A 12,858-nucleotide genomic window follows, 5' to 3' on the forward strand; every position below is an offset into this window, starting at 1 on the left:
AAGTTAATGTGTCTGATGCCCTGATGGGGCTTAGGGAGAAAAAGTGGAAGAAAAGGCCCTAAAGTAGTTCTCCAAGCTGCCTATTCCCTTCACCTGGTTGGAAGGTGTAGGTTGGAAGAAATAGCAACGGGGAGTCCTGGTGAACGTGCCCTATCAAGGAAAATGCTGCAGTCATCATAGCGAATGGAGGGCTTGCCTGGCCTCCTCTGAATCTCATAGTAGCCATGAGGAGAGGCCCCATCACTTACATTAGACTCATGAAGCCCAGGGATGTTAGCTACATTTTTCTAGGTAGCACAGTTAGGAAATGATGGACGCAGAATTTGAATCCAAAGGCAACTAGCTACAAAACCTAAGGTCTTAACACCGGCCCTATAATGCTCTTCCTTCTCACCACATGGGAAAAACGGAGAAAGACATGATCTTACAAAAGCACTGCGCTCAGGCAGCCTGGGAGAGAGGCAGTGTAGACCGGCACCAGGGTGGAAACTGCGTTTCCCCTCCAGCTTGCACAGAGGAAAATTCATCAGCAAACGCACGATCCCGCACAGCTCCCAGGGACAAGAATTTTCTGCTTGTTTACTGAGTCCCCTAGGCTGGGAGTGGGGGGTTGCAGGGCAGGGGTGAGTTGGCACAAAAGCAGGATAAAGGTAAACTTTCTGCATATGAGAACCATTTCCCCCCCTTCCAAGGAGCCGTGTCACACTGTATGTCACCGTCATCAAAGGGGCTGTGCATAAACCTGAAAAACCAAACGGACCTGTCTGTAGGTGTCACTTATATCACAAGGCTACAGGTGCTTTATTTCCACTGTACGCTGGTGCTGGGAGCGCCTGCCTTCTCTTGCCTTGAAAGCCTCTTCTTTGGACCTAGCCACCGCTGCCCTCACGTAAGCGCCTTTTCTTTGCTTTTTTGGATGAATCGTAAGGGGTGTCAGGTCTCAGAGGCTCGGCCTGGGGCCTGGGTCTGCTCGTCCATCTGCAGCTCCAGGGCCGGCACCTGCGCTGGGTGCAGTTCCAGGGCCTCCCGGGAGCTGTTTGACACAGATGTGATGGCTTGCCTGAGAGAGACCTGTTTGCCTCCGCAGGCCGTGCGGCCACCCACCCTCCTCACAGCCCCCACTCCCTCAGGATCTCTTAGCTGAACCAAGGGGAATTAAGAGAACGTGCCCAGGCACTCAGTTCTCTATCCACCCTAAAGCTTCTTTAGGAAGAGAAGCTGGATTTTACACAGAAAAATATTCAGCTTCAAGGAAAGCCCCCACCTACCCTTCTCTCCTGACTGAATTCCTTTCCCCACCGGCCTGCCCACGGTCCCCCACCCCTCGATACAGGGAACTGCCTTATTATAGTATGGGGCATTTTCAGGAATTTGTACAAAATAGTTTTAAAAGAAACCCATTTGCCCTCTGACATCTCCCCAGAAGAGAATGCTTCCAGAAAAGCAATGGTTAGGGTTTTTCCACTGTGTTCTCAGGCCTTGTCAGACTCTGCAGTGTGTGGGATTTCTGTGGGGGTGCCCCCTGCTGACAGCCGCAGGTAGCACAAGCTCTCGCCTCAGGCTGAAGCCGGGCCCGCGTGTGGATGGATGAGTCTTTTGTACGCCCGAAAGTGTGTCAGACATCATTAGGTGCAATCGCTTCATGTTACAGATGAGGAAACTGAGGCCAGAAAGGCTAGATGACTTAGGGAGGCAGCTCTGTGTTTCAGTCTAGTTCAGAGACCCAGGGAAAGGGGTGGTTTGCCCGTCCAAGTGAACGCTTGATTCTTTTGTCTTCGTGTTCTCTGTGACACTGTTTTTGATAATCTAAGGTATTCTCGGGCCAGAGTTTTCAGTTTGGTCGTTCTCCTTTTTCAGAAGTCACCAGAGTGGCAAATTTTTACATACATTGTTGATGGCTGATTTTTCCCTCTAAAACAGGATTGAATATATGTGTTATGCCCCGTCCTTTGCATATACTGGATTGCATTATTTAAAAAAAAAAAAAAAAAAAAATCCCTATTTTAAAGATGAAGAAACCGGAGGTCAAAGAGGGGCATGAATATTTATATACTACATCTATATGAAAAAAAAAAAGCTTAAGAATTTCAGCAGGCTGGGTAGTAAATGTGCCCCACATTCGCGGCAGCAGAGGTAGGATTTAACCCCTGATGTATTTAATCCAAAACTGATAAGCTTTGCATCGAAGCCCACAGCAAACTACATGGCATACCTTTTTGGATCTTCACTGCACCTTCAGAAAAACAGCTATAAACAGAAAAACAGCTATAAACAAACAAACATGCAAACTCGCTATGCAAGCTAAAGAAAGATGAGAAATCACTTAACAAGAGGTCAGCAAATTGGTTCTCACAGCTGCTGGGGTTCCTCCCAGAAGAACAAACACACAAGCACCCAATCCTCAATCTTTCTTTAGCAGTAAGTGTTGAAATACTCCACTGGGTTCTCCTCAATGGGCCCCTTCTTAGGGAGGTCCAAGGGCTGGGAAATCGACCCTCCCTTGCTCACAAGGCTTAGGACAGAGTGGATATTTGGGTGTCACTGAGGCTTTGGGGAAGGAAAACCAATTTTCTTCCCGATGAGACCACTCAGAGGGTGGGATTGAGGAAGCCCTTTCTTGGCCCCTTTTTTTCTATATTTTGCACCCTATGGCCTTTTTCTGCCCCCAGTGACGATTTGGCCCGTAAACTGCCAATGTGTAGACGCTTAATTGGGTCCATTTTTCATCACATGCCCAGAGTGAAGTTGATGATCACCACCAGAGTCAGGAAGGAATTTTCCTCCTCTGGCAAACTGGCCAAGGCTGAGTGGTTTGCTCCTTCCCCTCTCTCTGGGAGGCTGAGCAGGGGTGCCAGGTTGTTCAGGCCATGGCGCCACACCTGTTATTGCTGCCTCTGATTTGTGTAACGCTGAGAAGCCCACAGGCCTGTGCCTCCGACTGGGTGGACGCTCTCTGTGTGCATTTGGTGTATGAGCCGGCTCTGAGAAGGGTTCAGAAGCCACTGGAGGCATCCGGGGACCTCAGCTTCCATGCCATCGCTGCCTCACTCCCACAGGTACCTGCAGCCCACTTTCTCACGTGTGAAGTGAGCCCACCTGATTCCTCCACCTTGTGTTAATCATTCTTGAGCCTTTCCTACTTACTAGGCAGCTAGCACGATGACTACATTTGGGGAAAACCGATTCCAACTTCCATTGATCTATTGGTGGGCAGTGAGTGAGGGTCCAGAGTGTGTAGGGTACCCAGCTAGCCTGGGCAAAGAATGTCCAGCTGTCCTGAGGTATCTACATCCTACTGGGGTAGAAGGCAGTGGGCACAGGAGAAAAGGGAGAAGAGGAAATCAGGGGGCTTTTTCAGCACTAAAAGTTCAGTCTGTGTGTGTAGCGGTTGGATTTTCCTCCAATTTGGTGGACTTGCTTGACCAAAAAAATCCCCATATAATCAATGTGTATGCATTTGTGTGGGCGTGCCCAGGTTTGCATGTGTTGGCTCAATCAGATGGATGTCTGCAGAAAGTCACAGAGTTAGGGCAGACCTTGGGGGCCGTCTTATCTGTGTTCTTATTTAGTAGTTGAAGAACTGAGATTTGGAGAGGGGCAAGAGGCAAAATCGTCACTCCAGGCCCAGGGCTTCTTCCATGAGGAGCCAGCTAGTCCCTCACAAAATGAAAAGTGTGTCCAGAACAGCAGGCCCAGAGACCTCCCAGGAGATCGCTGTCCGTCCTGACGCTGACACTAGGTTGATCTATCACAGCGCTTCTCCACCTTTTTTCTTTATCACTTCTCCGAAGAACCCTTTTCAGGTCATTTTTTTCTTAATCATCTCCCCACCAGAAATGTGAATATCAGAGATACACTATACGTCTACTGTAGACCTTTGGAGTGTGAAAAAACACTGTAATTAATATCTCAGTTTTTTGACCCCCAAGAACCCATTTTTGTCCCCTAAAGAGGGGGGCAATATCACCCCCCTTGAGCAGGCCTGGCCTAACCTCAGACCTGCGTTCGCATATCCCTGGGCCTCAGTGTTACTGCTGAGAAAAGAGGCTCCGACCACCTGCCTTTTCCCACCCATCCTGCTCTACCTCCATTAAGAGCTAAAATGTTCAATTATTGCAAAGACCTTAGAGGGCCTAGAGAAGAGAGGCTGCTGAATACAAAGCAGCCATTATTCCTGAACTCTCACACCTACTGCCTGCTGGCTAAGTAACCAAGGTCTTTTGTGGAGAGCCCAGAGTTAATAACACCCGCTCCTACTGTAATAGGAAAAAAAACAAACAAACAAAAAAACACCTTTTTCTACTTTTATGAGAGATATTTTTCCAAAAGCAAGAAATAATTACAGAAGAAAAATAGCATGTTTTACATCTGAGAAGGCCCTTAACAAAAACTTAATGGATATAATTTGCCTTAGAAGGAATTACCAAAGGGAATCAGATACAGCGTTGTGTAACACAGAGCACTAGAGAGATTACAGATCAAGTGAGTGGGCCGGTGTAAAGAGGAGAAAGAATAACAATATTAAAGGAGGTAAAAATCCTATTGATCAAAGAATATTTCTAGTTTTTATATAATTCCATTCAATTTACCAAATGACCTTTTTTTTTTTTAAATACCAAATGACCTTTGAGAGCAATTAGTCAGGCAGAGATGAGGAAGATCTCATTTCCACTGTCACATTTTGTATTTGGTGGATTCTTTATTCGACATTGAAGACCTGGGGACTATTTTCTGTTTTCTTCCATGTGGAATTCACCTCTCCTTTCTCCCAGCCCAGTGAGGCCATATCACAGGCCTGCCATCCTCTTCTTTAGTTTTCTGAGCCTTCTGGCCCAGAAGAAAAGGGATATATTTGTCTTCAGCCCCTCACTTAAAGGAAATTTTATGAAGTCCAGTCCAGAAAGCAGAAGTGGCTTTCAGCTCCTGGGGCCCTTCCCTTCCTCATAACCTCTCACCCCATCCCTCAGCATCCTACCCCCTCCCTGGCCCCCACATTCAGCATATAAAACCAGCCAATCCGTGGGAAAATCACAGCCCAAACCCATGCAGGCTTGACATCTGTTTGATTGGGCTCCCAGGAGGAGATCCATGCCCACGATAATCTGCAGAGCACATTAACCCTCTCCAGGCATCAGAGAAGAGACTTCCCAGCAGGGTCTGGAAACTCCCAGGTGATGGCCCAGAAAAGGTGCCTGTCAGAATTCAAACTCGGTTATATATTTACATCTGGAGAGGAGTTCTCATGCACATGTTGTTGTTGTTGTTGTTGTTGTCGTTTTGAGACAGAGTCTTGCTCTATCACCCAGGCTGGAGTGCAGTGGCACGATCTCAGCTCACTGCAACCTCTGCCTCCCAGGTGCGAGTAATTCACATGCCTCAGCCTCCTGAGAAACTGGGATTACAGGTGTGCACCACCATGCCCAGCTAATTGTTGTATTTTTAGTGGAGATAGGGTTTCGCCATGTTGGCCAGGCTGGTCTCGAACTCCTGACCTCAAGTGAACCACCCACCTTGGCCTTCCAAAGTGCTGGGATTACAGGCATGAACCATCGCACCTGGCCTCTCATGCACATTTGATGATGATGATGATGATGATGATGTTGATTGGAGATTTTCAAGCATCTGTAAAGAATTGACCTTTGGTTTCAGAATCACACAGTCCTGCCCCTATTAGTATTGAGGTTCGATTTGCTATATAAGTGTGCCTTGGGCTCAACTGTGTTTTCAGAAAGAGAAGCAGATGGGCTGAGAGTCAGAAAACTAAGGACCTCCCTGCCACTTAACTCTGGCATCCATTAGCTATGTGACCTTGAGCTAGTTACACAAATTCCCTGAGTCTCAGCTTCCTCAATTGTAAAATGGTAGAGGTGAGGAGGGAAATTGGACTCAGTATTTTCCAACACGTGGTACTCGTGGTACTCGCATCAACTGGCAATATGCCAGATGAATCTGGTTAGGGGTTGCAAACTTTTTCTTAAAGGGCCAGGTATTTTAGGATTAGCAAGCCAAAAGGCAAAATAAAGGATATGATGTAAATATTTATATAACCACTTAAAATGTAACCACTTAAAAATGTGAATTTTTTTATTTTTTATTTTTTTGTGAGACGTAGTCTTGCTCTGTCGCTCAGGCTGGAGTGCAGTGGCACAATCTCAGCTCACTACAACCTCTGCCTCCTGGGTTCAAGCAATTCTCCTGTCTCACTCTTCCGAGTAGCTGGGATTGCAGGCATGCGCCACCACGCCCAGCTAATGTTTGTATTTTTAGTAGAGATGGGGTTTCACCATGTTGGCAAGACTGGTCTTGAACTCCTGACCTCAGGTGATCCACCCGCCTCAGCCTCCCAAAGTGCCAGGATTACAGTCGTAAACCACTGTGCCCAGCAGTAAAATTATTTTTAACTGCAGACTTTACAAAAATAGGTGAGGGACTGCATTTTGCCTGTAGGATGTAGTTTGCTAACCCCTGATTTAGGTGGCGCATGCACCATTTTTATTCAAATGCTTAAATATTTATTTTTATGTATGTTTAAAAAATCCCGACTTTCAATTTATAGTGCTGATATAAAGTTTTCTTTTTAATTACCATATTTATGTTAAAACAAAAAGGGAGTTGATGATTTTTTAAAGTATTTTAAATAAATAATAGTGCTTGTAGTATATGGATTGAGTGAAATTTATGACAGTCGTAGGCAAATGACTGAAGTTTAGGAAACACTGGACTAGATAAAGAATTCGTTCCTGCCAATCTTAAAATTCCATGTGTTTAATATCGCAAGACACTTACCAGTGGTGTGATTTTGAGCTGCTATGTTCCCTTCGCGAAATGAGGAAAGAACTACTCTATCTCAACATTATTTCGAGAATCAGAAAAAAGAATTCGGGTGAGCAGATTCTTTTCATCTGTCAAACACAGATTATTATTTTTTCTGAATTGTGGGGAGATGGGATTCAGCAGAGAGTGGCATGTGGGAATATGGGAAGCAGTGAAGTTGAGACTGGCACAGGCAAGAATGTGTGCAAGCGGGGGCCCCAGGCCTGTTCTTTTCTGCCTTCCTTCCAGCCTCAACCACACACCCTTCCCCAGAGCTCCCTGCGGCCGCCAATGTGGGTGGGGACTGGAGCACAGCAATTAGAATCATGAGCTTTTTAAACAGACACACCTGAGCCGCCACCCAGTCTCGCTGGCTTTGTATGTGTTATCCGGAATCGCAGAGCCTCCATCCCTCTTCTATGAAATGGAACTGCTTGCCAGTACCTATCTCAGAGTGGTTGTTCTGAGCAGACCAGGAATAATGAAGTTAAAGTGCTAAAGTACTTAGTATGAAGCCCAAAGTGCTTGTTGCAGTGAGCGCGGGTCCACACTCGTGTCCAAAACCTTGGGCCACACACGCTACAGAATTCCGAATTCTTCACAGATTAGGAAGGCGAGATAGTATATATATAGTGGAGTACAGATTACCCCTCAGGTTTAGGGTTGCTCAAAACATTAATATTTCCACACTGCATCATAAGAATATTCACTCAGTGCAATAAATAAAACTGATACCATAGTTTATAAAACTGTATAACATATATATGTTGTATGTATGAGTATGTATATATAAAACAGTATATAAAACTATATAACATCAATTCAGTACTATTTTGTGCTAGAAAATAAGATTGCAGCAAACACACACACACACACACACATACTGCCTTTCAGTTTTCAGAGCTTTCAGATTTCAGAATTATGGATTAATCATACACAGTAATTCTTACCTTGTTTTTATTATTTATTTATTTTTGGGGGGAGCCAGTTTCTGTGGCTCACACCTGTAATCCCAGCACTTTGGGAGGCCAAGAAGGGGAGATCACTTGAGGTCAGGAGTTCGAGACCAGCCTGGCCAACATGGTGAAACTCCATCTCTACTAAAAATACAAAAATTAGCTGGGCGTGGTGGCAGGCACCTGTGATCCCAGCTACTTGGGAGGCTGAGGTGGGAGGATCGCTTGAACCTGGGAGGCAGAGGTTGCAGTGAGCTGAGATTGCACCACTGCACTCAGCCTGGGCGACAGAGTGGGGTTCCATCCTAAAAAAAAGTCAATTTTATTTTATTTTTGTCATTTCAACTTTTAGTTTAGATTCAAGGGGTATGTGTGCAGGTTTGTTACCTGTGCGTATTGCATAATGCTGAGGTTTCAGGCGCTATTGATCTCATCACCCAGGTACCAAGGGTAGTAGCCAGTAGTTAGTTTTTCAGCCTTGGCCTCCTTCCCTGCCTCCTCCCTCTGGTAGTCCCCAGTGTCTGTTGTTCCCATCTTTATGTCCAGGACTACTCAACATTTAGTGCCCCCTTCTAAGTGAGAATATGAGGTATACGGTTTTCTGTTCCTGATTAATTTGCTTAGGATAATGGCCTCCAGCTGCATCCGTGTTGCTGCACAGGGCATGATCTTGTTCTTTTTTATGGCTGCATCTTACCCTGTTTCTAGAAGCATATTATTGAACATCATAAGTCAGAGTTCAGGGGTCAGATGTGAGCAAACAGGAAACATAAATAAAGAGGCAGTATTGCATATTCAGAGCCTCCATGCTCAAGTCTCCTCTTTGCCACTTCCCAGTTATATCACTTGGGCAATTGTCTCAACCCTTTTGCCTCAGTTTTCTCATCTAAAATGGGAATAGGATGTGGCAAGGATGGAATAATGTCACTTGTAGGTGACATTAGAGGGTGCCTGCTCCTAGTGAGTGACATGTTTGTTATCATTTTTAAAAACCAAGTATCGCCCTGCTAGGGGCTCCTGCACAGTGTGGCTTCAGGAGTCCCTCACCCCAGCCTCCTCACGACCTCTCCCGCTGTTGCAGGGTGATGTTGGACTCGGTGACACACAGCACCTTCCTGCCGAATGCATCCTTCTGCGATCCCTTGATGTCGTGGACTGATCTGTTCAGCAATGAAGAGTACTACCCTGCCTTTGAGCATCAGACAGGTACGTACGTTTGAAGGAGCCCATCTGAGCGCAGCCAGGATGGGCTAGGGCAGGAGGTGGTGCTGGCCTCAGGTGGAAGACAAGGCTGTGCTGGGGCCTAAGAACACCAGAGTTCAGGGCAGAGGGCTGGAGGGCTCCTGGATGGAAGGAAGGGCAACCTCTTGCAGATAAAAGGTGCTGGAACCCTCACGCCTAAACTCCCTAGTCCTGTGGCCTTGCGGCCGTGCGCGGCTCAGCTAACCTCTCTGAGCCTCATTTTGCTACCAAGTAAAACATACATCTCTTAGAGTTATTATGATATTTAAACAATGTAGTAGAAAGAAAGCCCTTAGCCCAGGACCTGGTATGCTGTGGTTGCTTGACCATGGTGGTTTTAGCCAACATTTACTGAACACGAGCTGTGTGCCAAGCACCATCTCATCCTTGCCAAAGCCCGATGAGATGAACAATTATTATCCCTGTCTTATAAATGAAGAAACTGAGATACAGAGAGGCTAAGTGACTTGCCCTGGGCCTCACAGTTAAGCTCCATGCAAGTTTACCCATCTTAAAATTGATATCACACTGTGGTTATTGATATTAATATATCATTATTCTCTGAGCTTCTATTTCTTTTTCCCTAAACCAGGGGTGATGAGAGTTACTATAAGGACTAAGGAAGCCAAAAGGTGTAAATATGTAGCCTGGCACAAAACAAGTGCTCAGTAAATATGAGCCGCTCGCTGTTTCCCAGGCCTCCCTCCCCACCCTTCCTCCTCTCTGTCAGCCGGGATTTCTCCACCTGAGAAGGCAGCATGGGACCTTGAGAAAATCCCATGCCGGAGGGAGGCCAGCCAAGCTTTGCCCCACGAAACCCTCTGAGGGCCTCTGTCACTGAGGTGCTTGGGTGACCGCACATCACAGCACACCTGGCTGACTGCTGTCACGACAGAAGCACGCACTGCTCAGCGGTCCTGCAAGTGCCAAATAAGCTGTCAGTCCTCACTGAGTGTTAACCCCATGTAGGAGTCCAGACTCAGTATCCGGAGGCAGGCAGTGTGCAAAAGAGGCTATGTCTCCAGGGACTGCAAAAAGTCCACTACCAGAAGCCCCTGCCTCTGGGGCCAGGGGCCAGGCCACACTCACAGACTTGAGGCACTTACCTACATAATGGAATCCCACACCTGCCCCCACCCTACAAGGACACACACACACACGCGTGTGCGCGCACACACGCATATATGAAATCTCTTACCCTCATCTGTAAGGTCTAGATCATTGCATTTGGACTTGAATCGAACAGATACATTGTACAATTCTCCTTTAGGCGTAAGAAGCACCTTATTTCCCAGAAAGATATGAGAAATGTACTCCATCTCCTTCCCTTGAAATTTGGTTAACAGGTTAAATCCGAAGGAGGAAAATGAAAACTTTCAAGTCGCCCTGCCCTCCCTATGTGTCCCACAGTGGTGGGGCCCAGCTCCAGGCTCTCTCTCTACCTATGCATAATGCCAGGCCTCACTTAAGCCAGACCTGCCATTGTGGGAGCCCCTTCTTTCTGCCTATTCTGCTGGGAAGCCGTTGGGGTGGCAGTGGGAGGGGCGGGCCACAACCACCTGCCCCAGGCAACGGCCTGGACAGTGAAGCAGCAGCTCTGTGTCGTGAAGACCTGGTGTGTCCCAAATGGGAAGTCTGGCTTTGACACTGGCTGTGTCATCTTAACCTCTCATGTCCCAGTTAGTTTTCTCATCTGTAAAATGGGAATGACCACAGTGCTACACAATGACACATATGCGAATGAAATGAGTTATTACATGGGAAGTGTTTAGGACACAGTCTGGTACCTGGTAAGCACACATAAGTGTTTAAAAAATTGAAGGATTAGCTGGACTTGGTGGCTCACACCTGTAATCCTAGCACTTTGGAAGGCCGAGGCAGGATTATCACTTGAACGTAGGAATTGGAGACCAGCCTGGGCAACATAGTGAGACCTCGTATCTATAAAAAATTGTTTAAAAATTAGCTGGGCATGGTGGCACATGCCTGTAGTCCTAGCTACTTGGGAGGCTGAGGCAGGAGGATCCCTTGAGCCCGGAAGACTGAGGCTGCAGTGAGCTGCAATCATGCCACTGCACGCCAGCCTGAGTGACAGAGAAAAAAAAAAAAGAGTCAGGGAGCAGGCACAGTGGCTCCTGCCTGCAATCCCAGCACTTTGGGAGGCCAAGGCAGGCAGATCACCTGAGGTCAGGAATTTGAGACCATCCTGGGCAATGTGGAGAAACCCCGTCTCTATGAAAAAATACAAAAATTAGCTGGGCATGGTGGCACGCACCTGTAGTCCCAGCTACTCGGGAGGCTGAGGCAGGAGGATCCCTTGAGCTCAGAAGGTTGAAGCTGCAGTGAGCTGTGAGTGTGCCACTACACTCCAGCCTGAGCAACGGGGGAGACTCCATGTCAAAAAAAAAAAAAAAAAAAAAGGATTAGTTTCAGTTTGGGATAATGAATAAGTTCTGGAAGTGAATAGCACCGATGACTGCACAACAATGTGAATGTACTTAATGCCACTGAACTGGACCCTTAAGAAGAGTTAAAATGGTTAAGTGTTATATTGTGTATATTTTACCACAATTTTAAAGAATGAAGTTAACAGAAGTGATCACCAGTGGCGTTGCCAGAGTTCCTTAAATCCATCCAAGTCTTAGATACTCAGACACGGCTCTCTGGCCAGAGGCTTCTGTATTTCCATCAGCATCATGAAAGGTTAGACCAGGTCATTGCTAGGATTCCTTCCAGAAGCTTCTGTGATTCCTGCATCAGGCAATATCGAAGACACACGCCTTCTCTTCCCACGACCCATTGAGAGAAGAGAAATTCCCATTAAGGCATGCGGCCAGTGAAAATAAAATATCCTTCAAGACTGGCCCAGGTTCCTAAGGCTCCCTGAGGGATGGAGCCCCCAGGCTTTCGGGTAGCCACCAGCCCTCGGGATTTCAGGGGAAGCTGAGTATCTCTGACCTCCAAAAGGTCAAAGTTAAGTGCGAAATGTTCACCTGGAGTGAACACCGCTCTTGGAGCTGCCTGGGCACCAGGTGAGCCTCATAGCCCCTGCTCGCCGCCACATCCCACAGGTGGGAGGAATAGCAGGAGGAGCCTTCTGTCTGTTTTCAACAAGGATGTTGCCACCAGAGAGGTTGCATCTGTCTGGAGTTTCTGCAAAAGCCCCCTCTGCCAGGGCTGGGTCAGGAGACAGCCAGCTTTGCCCCTGGGCACTGCTCAGCCAACTTTCCCTGCTCCGTGGCCAGCAGGCTCTGAGACACCTCCCCTGAGGTCCTTACCCACCTCCTGGGAAATACTGTCTGGAATTCTGGGCCCTCCTAAAGATTGTCCCAATGGCAGCTTCCCGTTCACCCAGGTTCATGGGCAGGCACTGCCGCTTACCAGCCATGTGACCGGCAGCCAGTTTTTTGAGATATGCTTTCCTCTGCCTCCTAGAGCTGGGGAGATTGAATGAGATTTTGTGTACAAAGTGTTTAGTCACACGCCTGGCACTTGGGAAGTGCTCTCCCTAGCCAAGTACTCCTCACCACTCCCTGTTGGGTAGAAAAACAGCCTTCCCTCTCCTCTCTTCCTTGTCCATATTGAACAAAAATAACAACAGATCTCCATCTCAAGCTTCCCAGTTCAGAAATTTTAGCAGCTTAGATATTTGAGACCTGAGGGTAGGGAAGTAAAAGGAGAAAAAAAAAAAAAATGATGTGCCTTCTAGACAAATGATGTCTGGGAGAAGGAAGGGTGGAACACTCAGCCTATTTAGGAAAACCAGCTGTTCTCAAAAACCCTTCAAATGGCTTGAGCAGAGCGCCGCGGAATCCGTGCCCTGGTGTGGTAGCCACAAAGGACTCTG

General features: G+C 47.1%; 1 protein-coding gene across 4 annotated transcripts in view; it reads left to right on the forward strand.

Annotated features, from left to right (window-relative positions):
- The first annotated feature begins 761 nt into the window (after nucleotides 1-761).
- The window catches only part of ELF5 (E74 like ETS transcription factor 5), a 34,773-nt gene continuing 22,676 nt past the window's right edge, over nucleotides 762-12,858 (forward strand). The window contains exons 1-2 of one of the 4 annotated variants that reach the window (XM_025356732.1): nucleotides 762-889; nucleotides 8,851-8,975. In XM_025356732.1, coding sequence (XP_025212517.1) covers nucleotides 8,855-8,975 — 121 coding nt within the window. In that variant the 5' untranslated portion in view covers nucleotides 762-889; nucleotides 8,851-8,854. Of the gene's footprint in view, nucleotides 890-2,772; nucleotides 3,057-8,850; nucleotides 8,976-12,858 lie in introns of those variants that run through there. The other 3 variants (XM_025356730.1, XM_025356731.1, XM_025356729.1) reach the window with 3 other exon arrangements.

The sequence above is a fragment of the Theropithecus gelada genome, chromosome 14 (genome assembly GCF_003255815.1).
Source record: "Theropithecus gelada isolate Dixy chromosome 14, Tgel_1.0, whole genome shotgun sequence".
In the NCBI taxonomy this organism is placed as follows: Eukaryota; Metazoa; Chordata; class Mammalia; order Primates; family Cercopithecidae; genus Theropithecus; species Theropithecus gelada.